We start from the raw sequence: 12,275 nt of genomic DNA, 5'->3' as shown, positions 1-12,275 counted from the left end.
GAGTAATCCTTCTTCCTTGTCCCTAATTCCCTTACTATGTTCAGTGATAGAGGTGTCGGGAAACCCTATATGGCTAATTGAAGTCTACTTCATCTCTCCCCATGAGCATCTGAATCAATAGAGAATTTTGGAGTTGTTTTTCACAGCATAAGCAAAACAAGTACAAAGGATATTGTATTCTGTTTCACAGCTAGAAAGGTTACATGATATAGACTGAAGCTAAGGTAAATTTATAACCTCCCTCCCCCCAGCTGCTTCCCCAATACACACCATGTTGTTTGTTTTTGGGGTTTTGTTTTGTTTTGCTTTTTTGGTGGCAAGAGAAAAATGTATGAAACCACCAATTCCCTGATTTAAAGTGCTGCTATATTATTCTAGTAAATGTTAGCTACTGTCATACCATTAGTATGACTTTGATGTATTCACTCTTAACTCATTAAAGTCAGATGTAGAACCACTTACAGGCTCTTAAGGTAGGCTCTTCAGTCAAGATGATCTCCGATAGCACAGAGGACCATCTCCCAAGGACTCTTATCATAGCAATGTATTGGACATCACTACAGCTGTATTATAATTTGCTTGATGTAGAAAATAAGTTATTCATTTGAATACATTTTGAAATGAATCAAAACAGTCACTAATTCGTGTCACAAATATTCAGTAATATTTGAATTTGTAATTATCATTTAAATCTTTACATCAGTTTAATATTGATACAGAACATAGATAAAACTGATAATAAATGTAACTGAATGTTGAGTTTTAGGGTTAATACAAGGTTTCATCCATAGAGAGGTTGATTCTGTTATAGAAGTGTCTCTGGTGTCACTGTAATGAAAGTAGTCCTATTAGTGGACTTGAAAATCACAGAAGCAAGCCTATCGGTTTGTTTCTCCAAAGATGAATTTGTTTCTATACTTGTCTACAGTCTAAATTATGCACTCAGTAGGAGTTATTCATTAAAAATTCATTTAAGCCTTGAACTTGGCTTAATTTATATCTAATGTTAATATGCTTGTTTGAATTCCAAATAAAAACCATGCTAGGTTTTATAACATGAATGATTCACTGCGCCATTTCTTGGAAAGTGTTCATATAGGATATAGGATATGTACTGAAAGTTGGTGTTTTGGATGCAGTTTTGATGCCTAGCTCCTAGGACAGGAAATCATTTTAGGTTTATTCCTTGGATTACTCTGCCTCTTAGTGGGCACATGCAGAATCACACTGGCATTCAACTATGTACACAAAGCACTACAAAAACTAGGCAGAGAATACCACAAATTTATATTAGATTACATTAATACGACCGCTACTTGTATCCAAATTAATATGAAACGATTTGAATTGAATTGTATTTAATACCAGAAAACAGCACATGTAGGCTATAAATAACGTGTACATCTCAAGTTATATTAAGAGTTATATTTCATATATGAGATATGAGATCATATCGTCCACCTTTTCCTAAGTAGTTTTAAGTCATTGATACATTAGAGGGAAAAGAGTTCCAGAGGTGTGGAGAAAATGTAGAAAATACTTGATCGTCGAAGCTACTAAAGGTTTTATGTTGGAGGCAGAACCTCTTCCTGGAGGCGGAGTAAAAAGCTATTGCTCTCAACTAAGAATTCGAACTGTTCGTCGGGAATGTTATGGCTGCAACGGTTTGGTCAGGCTGCTCTCAGAAAACGCGTTTCATTGTTGGGACATGGTTAAGGCCCATACACAGCAGCGCCCTTAAATCAGAATATGACGCAGTTATTATTGGTGGAGGTAGGTTGTGAACTTTTTAAACTGGCCCCAACTCTGAGCTTTGGCTTTGTAATGTAATAGGCCTACTAGTTTAAAAACTACACAAAAACAATGTTTTTGTGTAATCTCGATGGCAAGTTCTATGATTTAAAAAAAAAATTAATCTTGATCTCGACTTCAAAATATATTAGTAGCATTCAGAATATCTGCATACTCCAAAAAACTCATGTTAGTAGCGTATTGGTTTGATGGCTGATGGCCCCTTACATTACAACAGTCCTGTCATACTTTGAACCCATTTACTGCCATGTTCTATGTCTTCTGTTAACTTGTAACAGCTAAATAATTGAACTGTCTATTTAAAGAGAAGCCCAAGTCAACAGCCTTGACTTAAAAACTCTTTGTTTTTTACTCAGGTCACAATGGACTTATCGCTGTAAGTAGATCATGGAATAAAATGTAAGATACTGATTTTAAAATATTAGTTTTGTCTACTCTGGAATATATATATATATATATATATATATATATATATATATATATATAGAATGTGTGTGTGTGTGTGTATATGTGTATATGTATGTATGTATGTATGTATGTATGTATGTATGTATATGTATATTTACAGTCAGCCTACCTGCAGAAGGGAGGCCTAAAAACAGCAGTTCTAGAACGCAGGCATGTGCTTGGTGGAGCTGCTGTATCTGAAGAGATTTTTCCAGGCAAGTTCCATATTGTTTGTACCATCCTTTTCCTCAAATGTTTCATTAAATTTTCTGGAACTCTGAAAACACTGTATTGTGAAGTAGTGTAGAACTGTTCAGCTAAACACAAACTTGTTGAAAAAGCTTTCTTCTGAAATATGTAATGCAACCTGAGGTTATGGAAATTGCCATCGTCTTGATGAAACTCATCAACTGTCAGTCCCAAATTGTGACACTATATCCACCATGTTTTATGGCAAAACCATGCATGCAGAACTCATGTGCTCACCCTCCAAAATCTCACTACACACAGATCAAGACCCTCAAAGCAGCATTTAAATAAGTACTGTAGCTTTTCTAACAGCAAAAGATGACCTTTCTCCTTATGTATTTTATGCAATATATTTATTCACTCATCTGATTCGGCAACAGTTAGTAGACAGAAAAAATTATATATTGGCCACATGGCAGTGAAATGCTTTGAATTTTTCTCCAAAAGTGACAAGGTCCTTTACAATGTTACAATGTTGCATGACAGGCCAGTAGCGTAAAAATATGTGGTAGTAGCCAGTATGTTTGATGAAAGAGGTGTGGTAGTCCTTTCTTTAATTCAGACCCTAATTGTGAAAATTGACAATGAATAAATAGCTTTTACATGTAGCAATATGTCAAGATTTCAGGATTTAAACATGAAGGCAAGATGTGGACTTTGTTAAAAAGCCTCTTACATTATTATAAACACTAATCATTTGTACTATCTATATCCTCAACACACAGGATTCCGTTTTTCCCGGGCTTCCTATCTGCTCAGTTTGCTGCGTCCTCACATTTATCAGAATCTTGAGCTCAAGGTACTATAATTCTTGTTAAATCGTGCGATTGTACCCTTTCAGATATGCTGAGATACAAATAAATTCTTATGCTAGATTCTCTACGTAAGAATTTGTTTTTGAAGGAAACAAAATATGAAAATTGATAGCCAGACATTTAGATTAGCTATAATTCTGGAACTTATTTGAAGGGGAATATGTGGAACACTGGTAATTTGAGAGAAGGGGTGCTAAATTCTATCTTTGCATAATGACTAAATTCATATATATGGCAAGTCATTTATGCAGAAGGAAGGGTTATGAGAGTGGTGTTGATGGATTATTTTCTTCTCTTCTATGCAGAAACATGGCCTGAAGGTATACACAAGAGACCCCCATGCCTTCACCCCCATGCGGGAAGATTTGGGTGGCAGAAAGCCCCCTCGCTCCCTTTTGCTAGGATCTGATATGGCAAAGAATCAGCAGGAGATAGGAAAATTCTCAGAAAGGGATGCCAAGGTTTATATTAAATTACCATTAATTTATCACACGTGGTTTTTGGAATCATGTGATATAACTGACACATCAACCATTGTTTTGTCTAATAATCTGTGCAAGAACTACAAACACGATAAATGTTTCACCTTATGGGCATATATTTGTCAAAAGGCTTTTCCTGATTATGTTACACATTTGGAGAAGCTTGCCTGTGCTGTGCAGCCACTGTTGGACGCACCTCCAGTTGACATCCCAGGCATAACCCAGGGATCACTGAGGAAGAGAATCACAGCACTGAAGAGTCTAAAACCATTGATTAAATTTGGTACTGTGCCTATACATTTGACTAAGTGAAGCTAAATGGTGTTTAGTATTTTATAAGATATAGGATCTCTTTTGTTTTAGGGTTGAAATTGGGAAAAAATGCACCAGACTTTTATGAACTTATAACATCTCCGAGTATCAAGGTGGGTTAGGTATTAGATTAATCAATTAAAGAAAAATTGATGATGTTTAACATAAGGTCACATAGATGCTTGGTTTTCAGTATTTGATATAAATCACTTTGTGTTATTGCTTCATTAGTTGTATATGGCTGTCAAAACATCTTCAACAATAATGTTAACTTAATGAACTACAGATACTTGCATATTTTCCCTGGTCCAGGTACTGAATCGCTGGTTTGAGTCTGAGCCACTGCGGGCAACATTAGCCACTGACTCTGTGATAGGAGCTAATATAAGTCCTAGTCATCTGGGTAGTGGGTATGAGCATTTCTTCTCTGGTCTTAAATGCTTCACTTTGTATTGAAGGTAGTTTGATTTCAATGTCAAGATTGTGAAACAACTCTATATTTTGCGATATAGGTATGTCCTCCTGCACCATGTAATGGGAGAGGTGGAACAGGAAAGAGGAGCCTGGGGTTATGTGGAGGGAGGCATGGGTGGTGTTTCTCAAGCCATTGCAAGTTCTGCACGCTCCCTTGGTGCAGATATCTTCACTGAACAGGTTGCTGTTGTCAGATCGTATATCTTTGTCATTTTGAAACATGCTCTAGGCTGTGTTAATTGCTGATTTGACAGTCGAAGTATACTATTTGCTTTCTAGGAAGTTGGACAAGTTCTGATTGGACCAGATCGCTCTACTATAGGTGTTGTCCTGAAAGATGGTACTGAAGTTCGCAGTAAAGTGGTCTTGTCCAATGCTACTCCTCATGTAACCTTCAAAGAACTTACACCACAGGTATTTTTCATTTATCTACATCTCAGTGTATATACAGTCATAGCCACATATTTTGAGACTAGCACAAATTTTGGTTTTCACAAAGTTTGCTGCTTCAGTTTTTCATGTTGGCAAATTGCATTAAATCTAGATTTTGAAGAGTGATCAGATGAATTGCAATTAATTGCAAAGTTAAGTTCAAGTTCGGTTTATTTGTCACGTACATAGTCATACATAGTATAACTCGCAGTGAAATGGTTTTGTGAGTCATTCCTTGCCATGAAAATTAACTTAAAATTACTGCATTCCAGTCACTGCATTTGAGCCCTGCCGCAAAATGGCCTGCTAAAATCATTTCAGTGATCTTGATGGCTCAAGAGAAAGTGTTAACAAGGACAAGGCAGCTGATATCTGTCACAGTTGGTCCCCCCTATTGTCCATGTTCCATGGTTTCCCTTTCTTGTGTTTTTGTTTTGGTTCCAAACTGTGGTTGTTTTCTCCGCCCCTCGTTTTCATTTCTAGTCCTGTTAAGGTAATGTATTTAAACCATGTATTGTTCCCTGTGTCTTTGCTGTTCGTATCTTTGTTTGTGTATGTACTCTGTGCCTTTATATTTATTGAAGCCTCCGTGTATCCTAGTCTGTCTGTTAATCCTAGCCTTTGTTTGTTCACGCTCCTGTGTGTTTCATCCTAGCCACTGTTTGCGTTTTAGTTGTTTGTGTACCCTAGCCATTGTTCTTATCATGTATCCTCATACTCTCTGTATTGTCTCAATGACCTGGATTACTGATGACTACGACTCTGGATTTGCCCCTAATAAACCTCTCTCCTATGCACATGCATCCGCCTCCTTACCTCTCACCGTTACAGATTGAAAGGCCAAACAAGGATGCAGCGAGAGAGTGATACTGTGGGAGGTGGTTCTTCTGCTGGGACGAAACTCAGGCTGTTTCTACACAGTCCGAGTTCATTACATCTTAGCACCACCAAACCAGAGACAGCAAATCCCCTGGCGCTGTGTGTACAGGGGCATCTTGTTGTTCCCGGAAAAAGCAGGATCCCATGTATTTTGATGACGATGAGATCCCAGGTAATCGCAAAGAATCTACCCGTCTTGACCACTGCTGCAAGGTGGTGCGGCCTGCAGCGCAAGACGTGAGTAGGCCGAGTGAAGGCTCAGATAACCTGTTTCTAGACTCAAGCACAAATGCGAGCTCCCCGTAGCTTGTGTGTGCTCTGAGAGCTTCCAAGAGGGTTCTGTATCTGTGTGTTCCTCCAGGGTCACCCAATCTGCACCAATGGCTATCCCGCAAGCCATCCAGTCTGATCCAGTTCCTGTTCCCGGTGTGAGAGATGCTGCCCGTCCTGGTCCATTTACTGTTCCCAGCATGAGAGATGCCATCCAGCCTGATCCTGTTACTGTTCCCAGCGTGGAAGACACTGCCTGGCCTGTTCCCAGGTCTGTTCCCTTGGCTAAGCATCTGGACATGTCAGACCTGCCTCCACTGATCCCAAAGGATCTCCCAGATCCATTGCTGGCTGCCACAGCTGCACCTCTGTACCTCCCCGACCTGCCACTGAACACCAGAGCTGCACTTCTGGACCTTCCAGACCCGTTGCTGAATGCTGCAGCTGTGCTTCCGGGCACCCTGGATTCGTCACTGGTCTCCTCAATGTCCTCGGACCTGCCTCCTGACTTGCAGGCTTCATGTTCCCTACCCATCCCGCCCCGGCCAGTGTCTCCTGTTCCCTGTGGGCCTCCTGTGTTGCCTACTCCTGCTGTCCTGTTGTTTTTGCCTTCTCCTTTGCCTAGTTTTGTCTTTGCTCCTGTTGTGTTGACTGTCCCTGTGCCTATTCCGGTTCCTGTGTCTCCCTTTGTTTCTGTCCCTGTGCCTGTTCATGTGTCTGTTCCAGTGCCTTTGTCCCTAGCCTGATCTGTTTTGTGTTTTTGTTTTCCTTGCACTCGTCATCTCTCGTCATTTGTCTTTTGTTGTGTCTCGTCGTCCTCCCTTCCGGCCCTTTTGTCATCCTCAGTCTGTTTCAGTTGTGAGTTCTGTTCCTGCTCCCGCATCCATGTCCATTCCTAGTCCTTGTTCTGTTGCTTCTTCTTCTGTTCCTCTGGTTTCTGTGTCTGTTGGGTCTCCTGCTTCTGTGTCTTTGGTCCCTGCTCCTCATTGCTTCCCTTGTTTGGTTCCCGTTTCTGCCCCATCTGTTCCTGTTGGTGTCTCATTCTAGTCCTGTTCTTGGTCTGTTCTGTTTGGTTTTGGGTTGTTCTCTTTTTTGCATGGTTCGGTTGGGGGGGGTTGTTGTTTTGTCTGCCCCTCGTTTGGTTTTCCATACCTGTTCCACATTTCTAGTCTTGTTAAGGTGAATTTGACATAGGCGAAACAGAGGACGCGAGAGGTGAGGTAGAACAGACTTGTTCTTTATTATCCATGAGAATCTTAACAACATAAAGCAACTCTAAGTTAAGTCTTCATCCTCGAAGTAGCGTTGAACCCACGGGCACTTGAGGTCTTGTCTGCTAATGCGTAGCGCTGTCTCTCCAAACCTGTAGGAATATATAGTGACAAGTGGTAATGAGGAGCGGGGGTCTCCTGTAAAAAGGCAGGTGATTGTGAGCGGGGCAGGTTAGTGGTACGATCTTTGTCTGGAGTGGGCGTGTCCCTCCTGGTAGGAGACTGGCCTACCATGACAGTAATGTATTTAAACCCTGTCTTGTTCCCTGTGTCTTTGCTGTTCATTGGATGCTTTTGGAAGCCCTTATCTGTTTGTTTATGTATGTACTCTGTGCCTTTTATATTTATCAAATTTATCACATGCATCTACCTCCTAACCGCTCACCGTTACAATATCACTCTGTCATGCTGATTAGAAGAGCAGGCTGGTTGCTTTAAAAGAGTGGTGGTGCTTGAAGTTTTCTTTTGTTAACCATGGTTACCTCCAAGGAAACACGTGCAGTCGTCATTGCATTATATCAAAAGGGCTTCACAGGCAAGGACATTGCTGCTTGTAAGATGGCACCTAAATCAAACATTTATCGAATCATCAAGGAGAGAGGTTCAATTGCAGAAAAGAATGCTTCAGGGTGCCCCAGAAAGTCAAGCAAGCGCCAGGACCATCTCCTAAAGATGATGCTGCTATGGGATTGGGTCACCACCAGTGCAGAGCTTGCTCAGGAACGGCAGAAGACAGGTATGAGCGCATCTACATGCAGTGTGGCGAAGGCTTTTGGCGGATGGCTTGGTGTCAATAAGGGAAGCAAAGGAGCCACTTCTCACCAAGAAAAACATCAAGGACAGACTGACATTGTGCAGGAAGTATAGGGGTTGGACTGCAGAGGACTGGGGTAAAGTTATTTTCTCTGATGAAGCCCCCTTCAGACTGTTTGGGACATCTGGACAAATGATTGTCCAGAGAAGAAAAGGTGAGCATTACCATGAGTCCTGTATCATGCCAACAGTGAGGCATCTTGAGGCCATTCATGTGTGGGGTTGCTTCTCATCCAAGGTAGTGGGTTTGCTCAAGATTTTGCATAGGAACACTGCCATGAATAAGGAATGGTATCAAAACATTCTCCAAGATAAACTTCTCCCAATGATCCAGGAGCAATTTGGTGATGAACAATGCTTTTTCCAGCATGAGGGAGCACCATGTCACAAGGTAAAGTGATAACCGAGTGGCTCGGTGAACAAAACATTTGGGTCCATGGCTAGGAAACTCCCCAGATCTCAGTCCAATTGAGAACCTGTGGTCACTCCTCAAAAAGAAGATGGACAAACAAAAACACAGAAACTATGATTAACTCCAAATACTGATTAGGCAAGAATGGGTTGCCATCAGTGAAGATTTTGCCCAGAAGCTGATATGCAGTATGCCAAGGCAAATTGCAGAAGTCTTAAAAAAGAAGGGTCAACACTGTAAATAAGTCTTTGCTTAAACTGGATTTTGTATTTGTCAATAAAAAGTAAAATAAAATTATGAAATTCTTATAATTGTACTTCACGATACCATATAAACATCTGACAAAAGGATCTTTAAAAAACTGAGGCAGTAAATTTGTGTTAAGTGATGTTGAGAGATTCAAAATTGTAGTAAAGTACACGGAGTTTCCAGAGAAACAACATTTTAGACAGAGGTCCTTCATCAGATGTGAAAGCAAAATACTTCTGAAGTTGAGTGTACTGTAGTAAGAGATGTAGAGATTTTCAAAATGAATGTATATCTGAATGTAATACCTTTAAGGTTATATGGTAATTTTTGTTTGTTGTAGGATGCGCTGCCTCAGAAGTTTATTACTGCTATAAATCATATTGACTATACCTCCCCTGTCACCAAGATTAATGGTATGTACATTCCAGGCTTCTCTTATGGCATTCTCTTAGAATCTAAGAACAGTTTCAAATTATCTTGTCAATACCAAGTTTTGGTAGCAAATTGATAAATAACATGACTTCTTGCCCTTTCTTTTGTCATTTTATAGTGGCTGTGGACAAACTACCAAACTTCTTGGCTGCTCCTAATACCGCTGATGGAAAGCCTGGTCCACATCATCAGTGTTCCATTCACCTGAATTGTGAGAATTTGGATGTACTAGAGACAGCATATAGTGAGGGTCAACAAGGACATCCATCCTCAAGGTTGGCAAATCAAGTCGCTTATTAAATTAGCAAGATTAATTCACATTAAATGCAATTCAATTATTTCCATTCAGTGAAAGTAAAAATGACGCATCTAATTGACCATTGCTTTCCATATTATGTGCACACTCAAGATAAGCATTTGCATATTGTAGCTGACTTCTCTCAGCAATGAATAGCACTACTTGAGCCAAAGCCAGAAATTCCAGTTTTGCTGTGGGTTGAAAACTTTTTTTTTTTTACAGTCTCTTTTACCAACTCTGTCATCCATTTTACAAGTTATTGGCTGGAATCATGTTTTCTATAGTTTTTCACATTTTTTGATAGAACAGGTATCTCATTTGTTGAGTTGGGCAGTTATTTCTGTGTAAAAGTGACATAATCTCTTTCCAGTATTTTCAACAATCATAAAAAGAATTTCTAATCACCACACATATAAAATGTACTAATTTAGCTTACACCTTGACAAACTCTCTTCTTACGTTCTTTTAATATTCCACGTGTGTGTGTTTTTATTTGGTCTCATACCACATGCATGGAATCCTACTTTTTAAGACCCTTGACTTGATGCCATCTTGTATAACAGTAATCTCATCATAGATGCCTTCTGACAAAAATAAGGACTGCAAATCTTTTACTATATGTATGTTTGTATTTTTGTTTGGTCTCATGCTACATGCATGGAACCCCACTAAAAATTTGAATTCAGGCTCAGGAGGCATTTCCTATTATATAAATAATGTCCCAAATTGTCACATGCAGATAATTATCAACCTCAATAAAGTGATGATATGGAAGATTCCATTTCTTTCCTCAGACCTATGATAGAAATGACCATACCATCTGTGCTGGATCCTACTCTAGCCCCCCCTGGCTGTCACGTGGTCTCCTTGTTCACACAGTTTACCCCTTACTGGCTGGAAGGGGGACGTGCATGGACAGATGAGGACAGGGAGAATTTCGCAAACTCAGGTCAAAATATTCTTTTGACACATTTAATTACATTTTTACATTTAACTTTTTAAATGATTTTATCAGGTGTTAAAACAATAAACAGAAGTTAGTATCATTACATAAGTAAATACACATTTACATTTACCTTTCCCAAATTCAACTAGTCATTTTATTCTGACTTTTGTCTTCAGTGTTTGACTCGGCTGAATCTTATGCACCTGGATTTAAAGAGTCAATAGTTGGCAAGGATATCCTGGTCCCTCCTGACCTGGAGAGAGTATTTGGTCTCACAGGAGGGGTATTTATCTTTTTACTACCATTGTAAAAAGGCTTGATGAGTATTGTTCTTGTAGTGATGTCAGGACGATCAGTGGGAGATGTGTATCTGCAGGTTTTCCCTGACATGCCATTTGGTTTCAACAATGAAATCATTTGCACAATTCAGTGGTCTTAATCATAGGTCTTATTATTTTAAGTAATGTACCTTATATGAGAATCGGTTCCAACATATGCTGTATTGAAGAGAAAAAACAACAACAGCAACATGATTAATTTGTATAGCACCTGTCTCTTACCCATGGCACTGTTTAATATGTGCATAATGAGCCTACTTTTCACTACATTTTATTACCTACAGAATATATTCCATGGTACAATGTCATTGGATCAGCTATACCTAGCAAGACCTTTGCCCTCCATCGCAAACTACTGTTCACCAGTCAAAGGGCTATACATGTGTGGCAGTGGCAGTCATCCAGGTCTGTAAATGAGTAAAAAATACATTTATCCATTGACACACATTAGTTTAAAGGGATACAATCATTTAGTCTGATTTATGTTTTATTTACTGGAACACCAGTATAACAAATTGAAATCACAGCAGGTATATATTCCTAGAATAAAGACCACCAACATGCATTTTATTGATTAATTGCCACAACTGCTGTTTGCATGACTTTCCTGTGTGTTCACCAGTACTTTCTGTACTTATGTCACTCAGGTGGGGGAGTTATGGGCTCTGCTGGCTGGAACGCTGCCATGACTGTCCTGGCTGACCTTAAGCGACGATGAAATGGCAGCTGTTGAGTACAGTGTCTGATAACCATAGGGTTCTACACAACAGAGGACATCTAACTCTCTGAGAAAATATAAATGGTTCTAGCTGCCTCTGGACCTAAATGGTTTTAGCTCTCTGAGGACATAAATGGTTCTAACTACATGGGGACCTAAAGGGCTCTAGCTATCTGGTAACCTAAACACTCAAATTAAATTAAAGATGAAAGAAATATTTTCAGTCTTTCCAGGATAGTACAGCGAGTAATGCATAACACTTAACGACATGGATTAGCTGCAAATTTATTAAGCACTATCAATACTATCAAAAGAATGCTACATTATATTAGAAAAAAACCCTTTAACCTAAATGATCATTTAATTTTGATAAAAAGAAATAAAGGAATTGCTTGCAGATTTAAATGAGTAGTTAAATAACTGGTGTTATCTGAATATTTTAAACCTAATAATTTTTTTTTTAAATAAGTTCATTTATGGACCCTTATACCCACATTTAGATTGTTTGAGACTTGCTTTTTTTTCATTGCTATAATGGTATAGGCTATTGAATAATTCAATAATACAAATAAATAAATCTCCAAACATACTGGAAATGATTGATCTCAGATTATCGAGATAAATTA

General features: G+C 39.2%; 1 protein-coding gene across 2 annotated transcripts; it reads left to right on the top strand.

Annotated features, from left to right (window-relative positions):
* Positions 1-1,489: 1,489 nt before the first annotated feature.
* On the top strand, positions 1,490-12,238 carry pyroxd2 (pyridine nucleotide-disulphide oxidoreductase domain 2). 2 transcript variants are annotated; one of them, XM_027013795.2, is made up of 16 exons: positions 1,490-1,773; positions 2,169-2,188; positions 2,381-2,474; positions 3,234-3,307; positions 3,629-3,784; positions 3,935-4,088; positions 4,169-4,230; positions 4,430-4,527; positions 4,630-4,771; positions 4,871-5,005; positions 9,258-9,330; positions 9,468-9,624; positions 10,442-10,596; positions 10,770-10,876; positions 11,216-11,336; positions 11,579-12,238. In XM_027013795.2, the coding sequence occupies exons 1-16, from the start codon at positions 1,653-1,655 to the stop codon at positions 11,647-11,649; spliced, it is 1,740 nt and encodes a 579-aa protein (XP_026869596.2). In that variant the 5' UTR covers positions 1,490-1,652; the 3' UTR covers positions 11,650-12,238. The 2 variants fall into 2 exon arrangements, 1 of the variants encoding a protein (XP_026869596.2); XR_003410902.2 differs by lacking the exon at positions 11,579-12,238 and having other exon boundaries at positions 10,527-10,596; positions 11,216-11,308.
* Positions 12,239-12,275: the final 37 nt, after the last annotated feature.

The sequence above is a fragment of the Electrophorus electricus genome, chromosome 11 (assembly GCF_013358815.1).
Source record: "Electrophorus electricus isolate fEleEle1 chromosome 11, fEleEle1.pri, whole genome shotgun sequence".
Lineage (NCBI taxonomy): Eukaryota > Metazoa > Chordata > Actinopteri > Gymnotiformes > Gymnotidae > Electrophorus > Electrophorus electricus.
This window is presented reverse-complemented; position numbering and strand designations above follow the sequence as displayed.

Coding starts and splice junctions, on each gene's coding strand:
- pyroxd2 (XM_027013795.2), top strand. CDS start 1,653: ATGGCTGCAACGGTTTGGTCAGGCTGCTCTCAGAAAACGCGTTTCATT. Junction 10,597..10,769: donor GGAGAATTTCGCAAACTCAG/GTCAAAATATTC, acceptor TTTTGTCTTCAG/TGTTTGACTCGGCTGAATCT. Junction 10,877..11,215: donor TATTTGGTCTCACAGGAGGG/GTATTTATCTTT, acceptor TATTACCTACAG/AATATATTCCATGGTACAAT.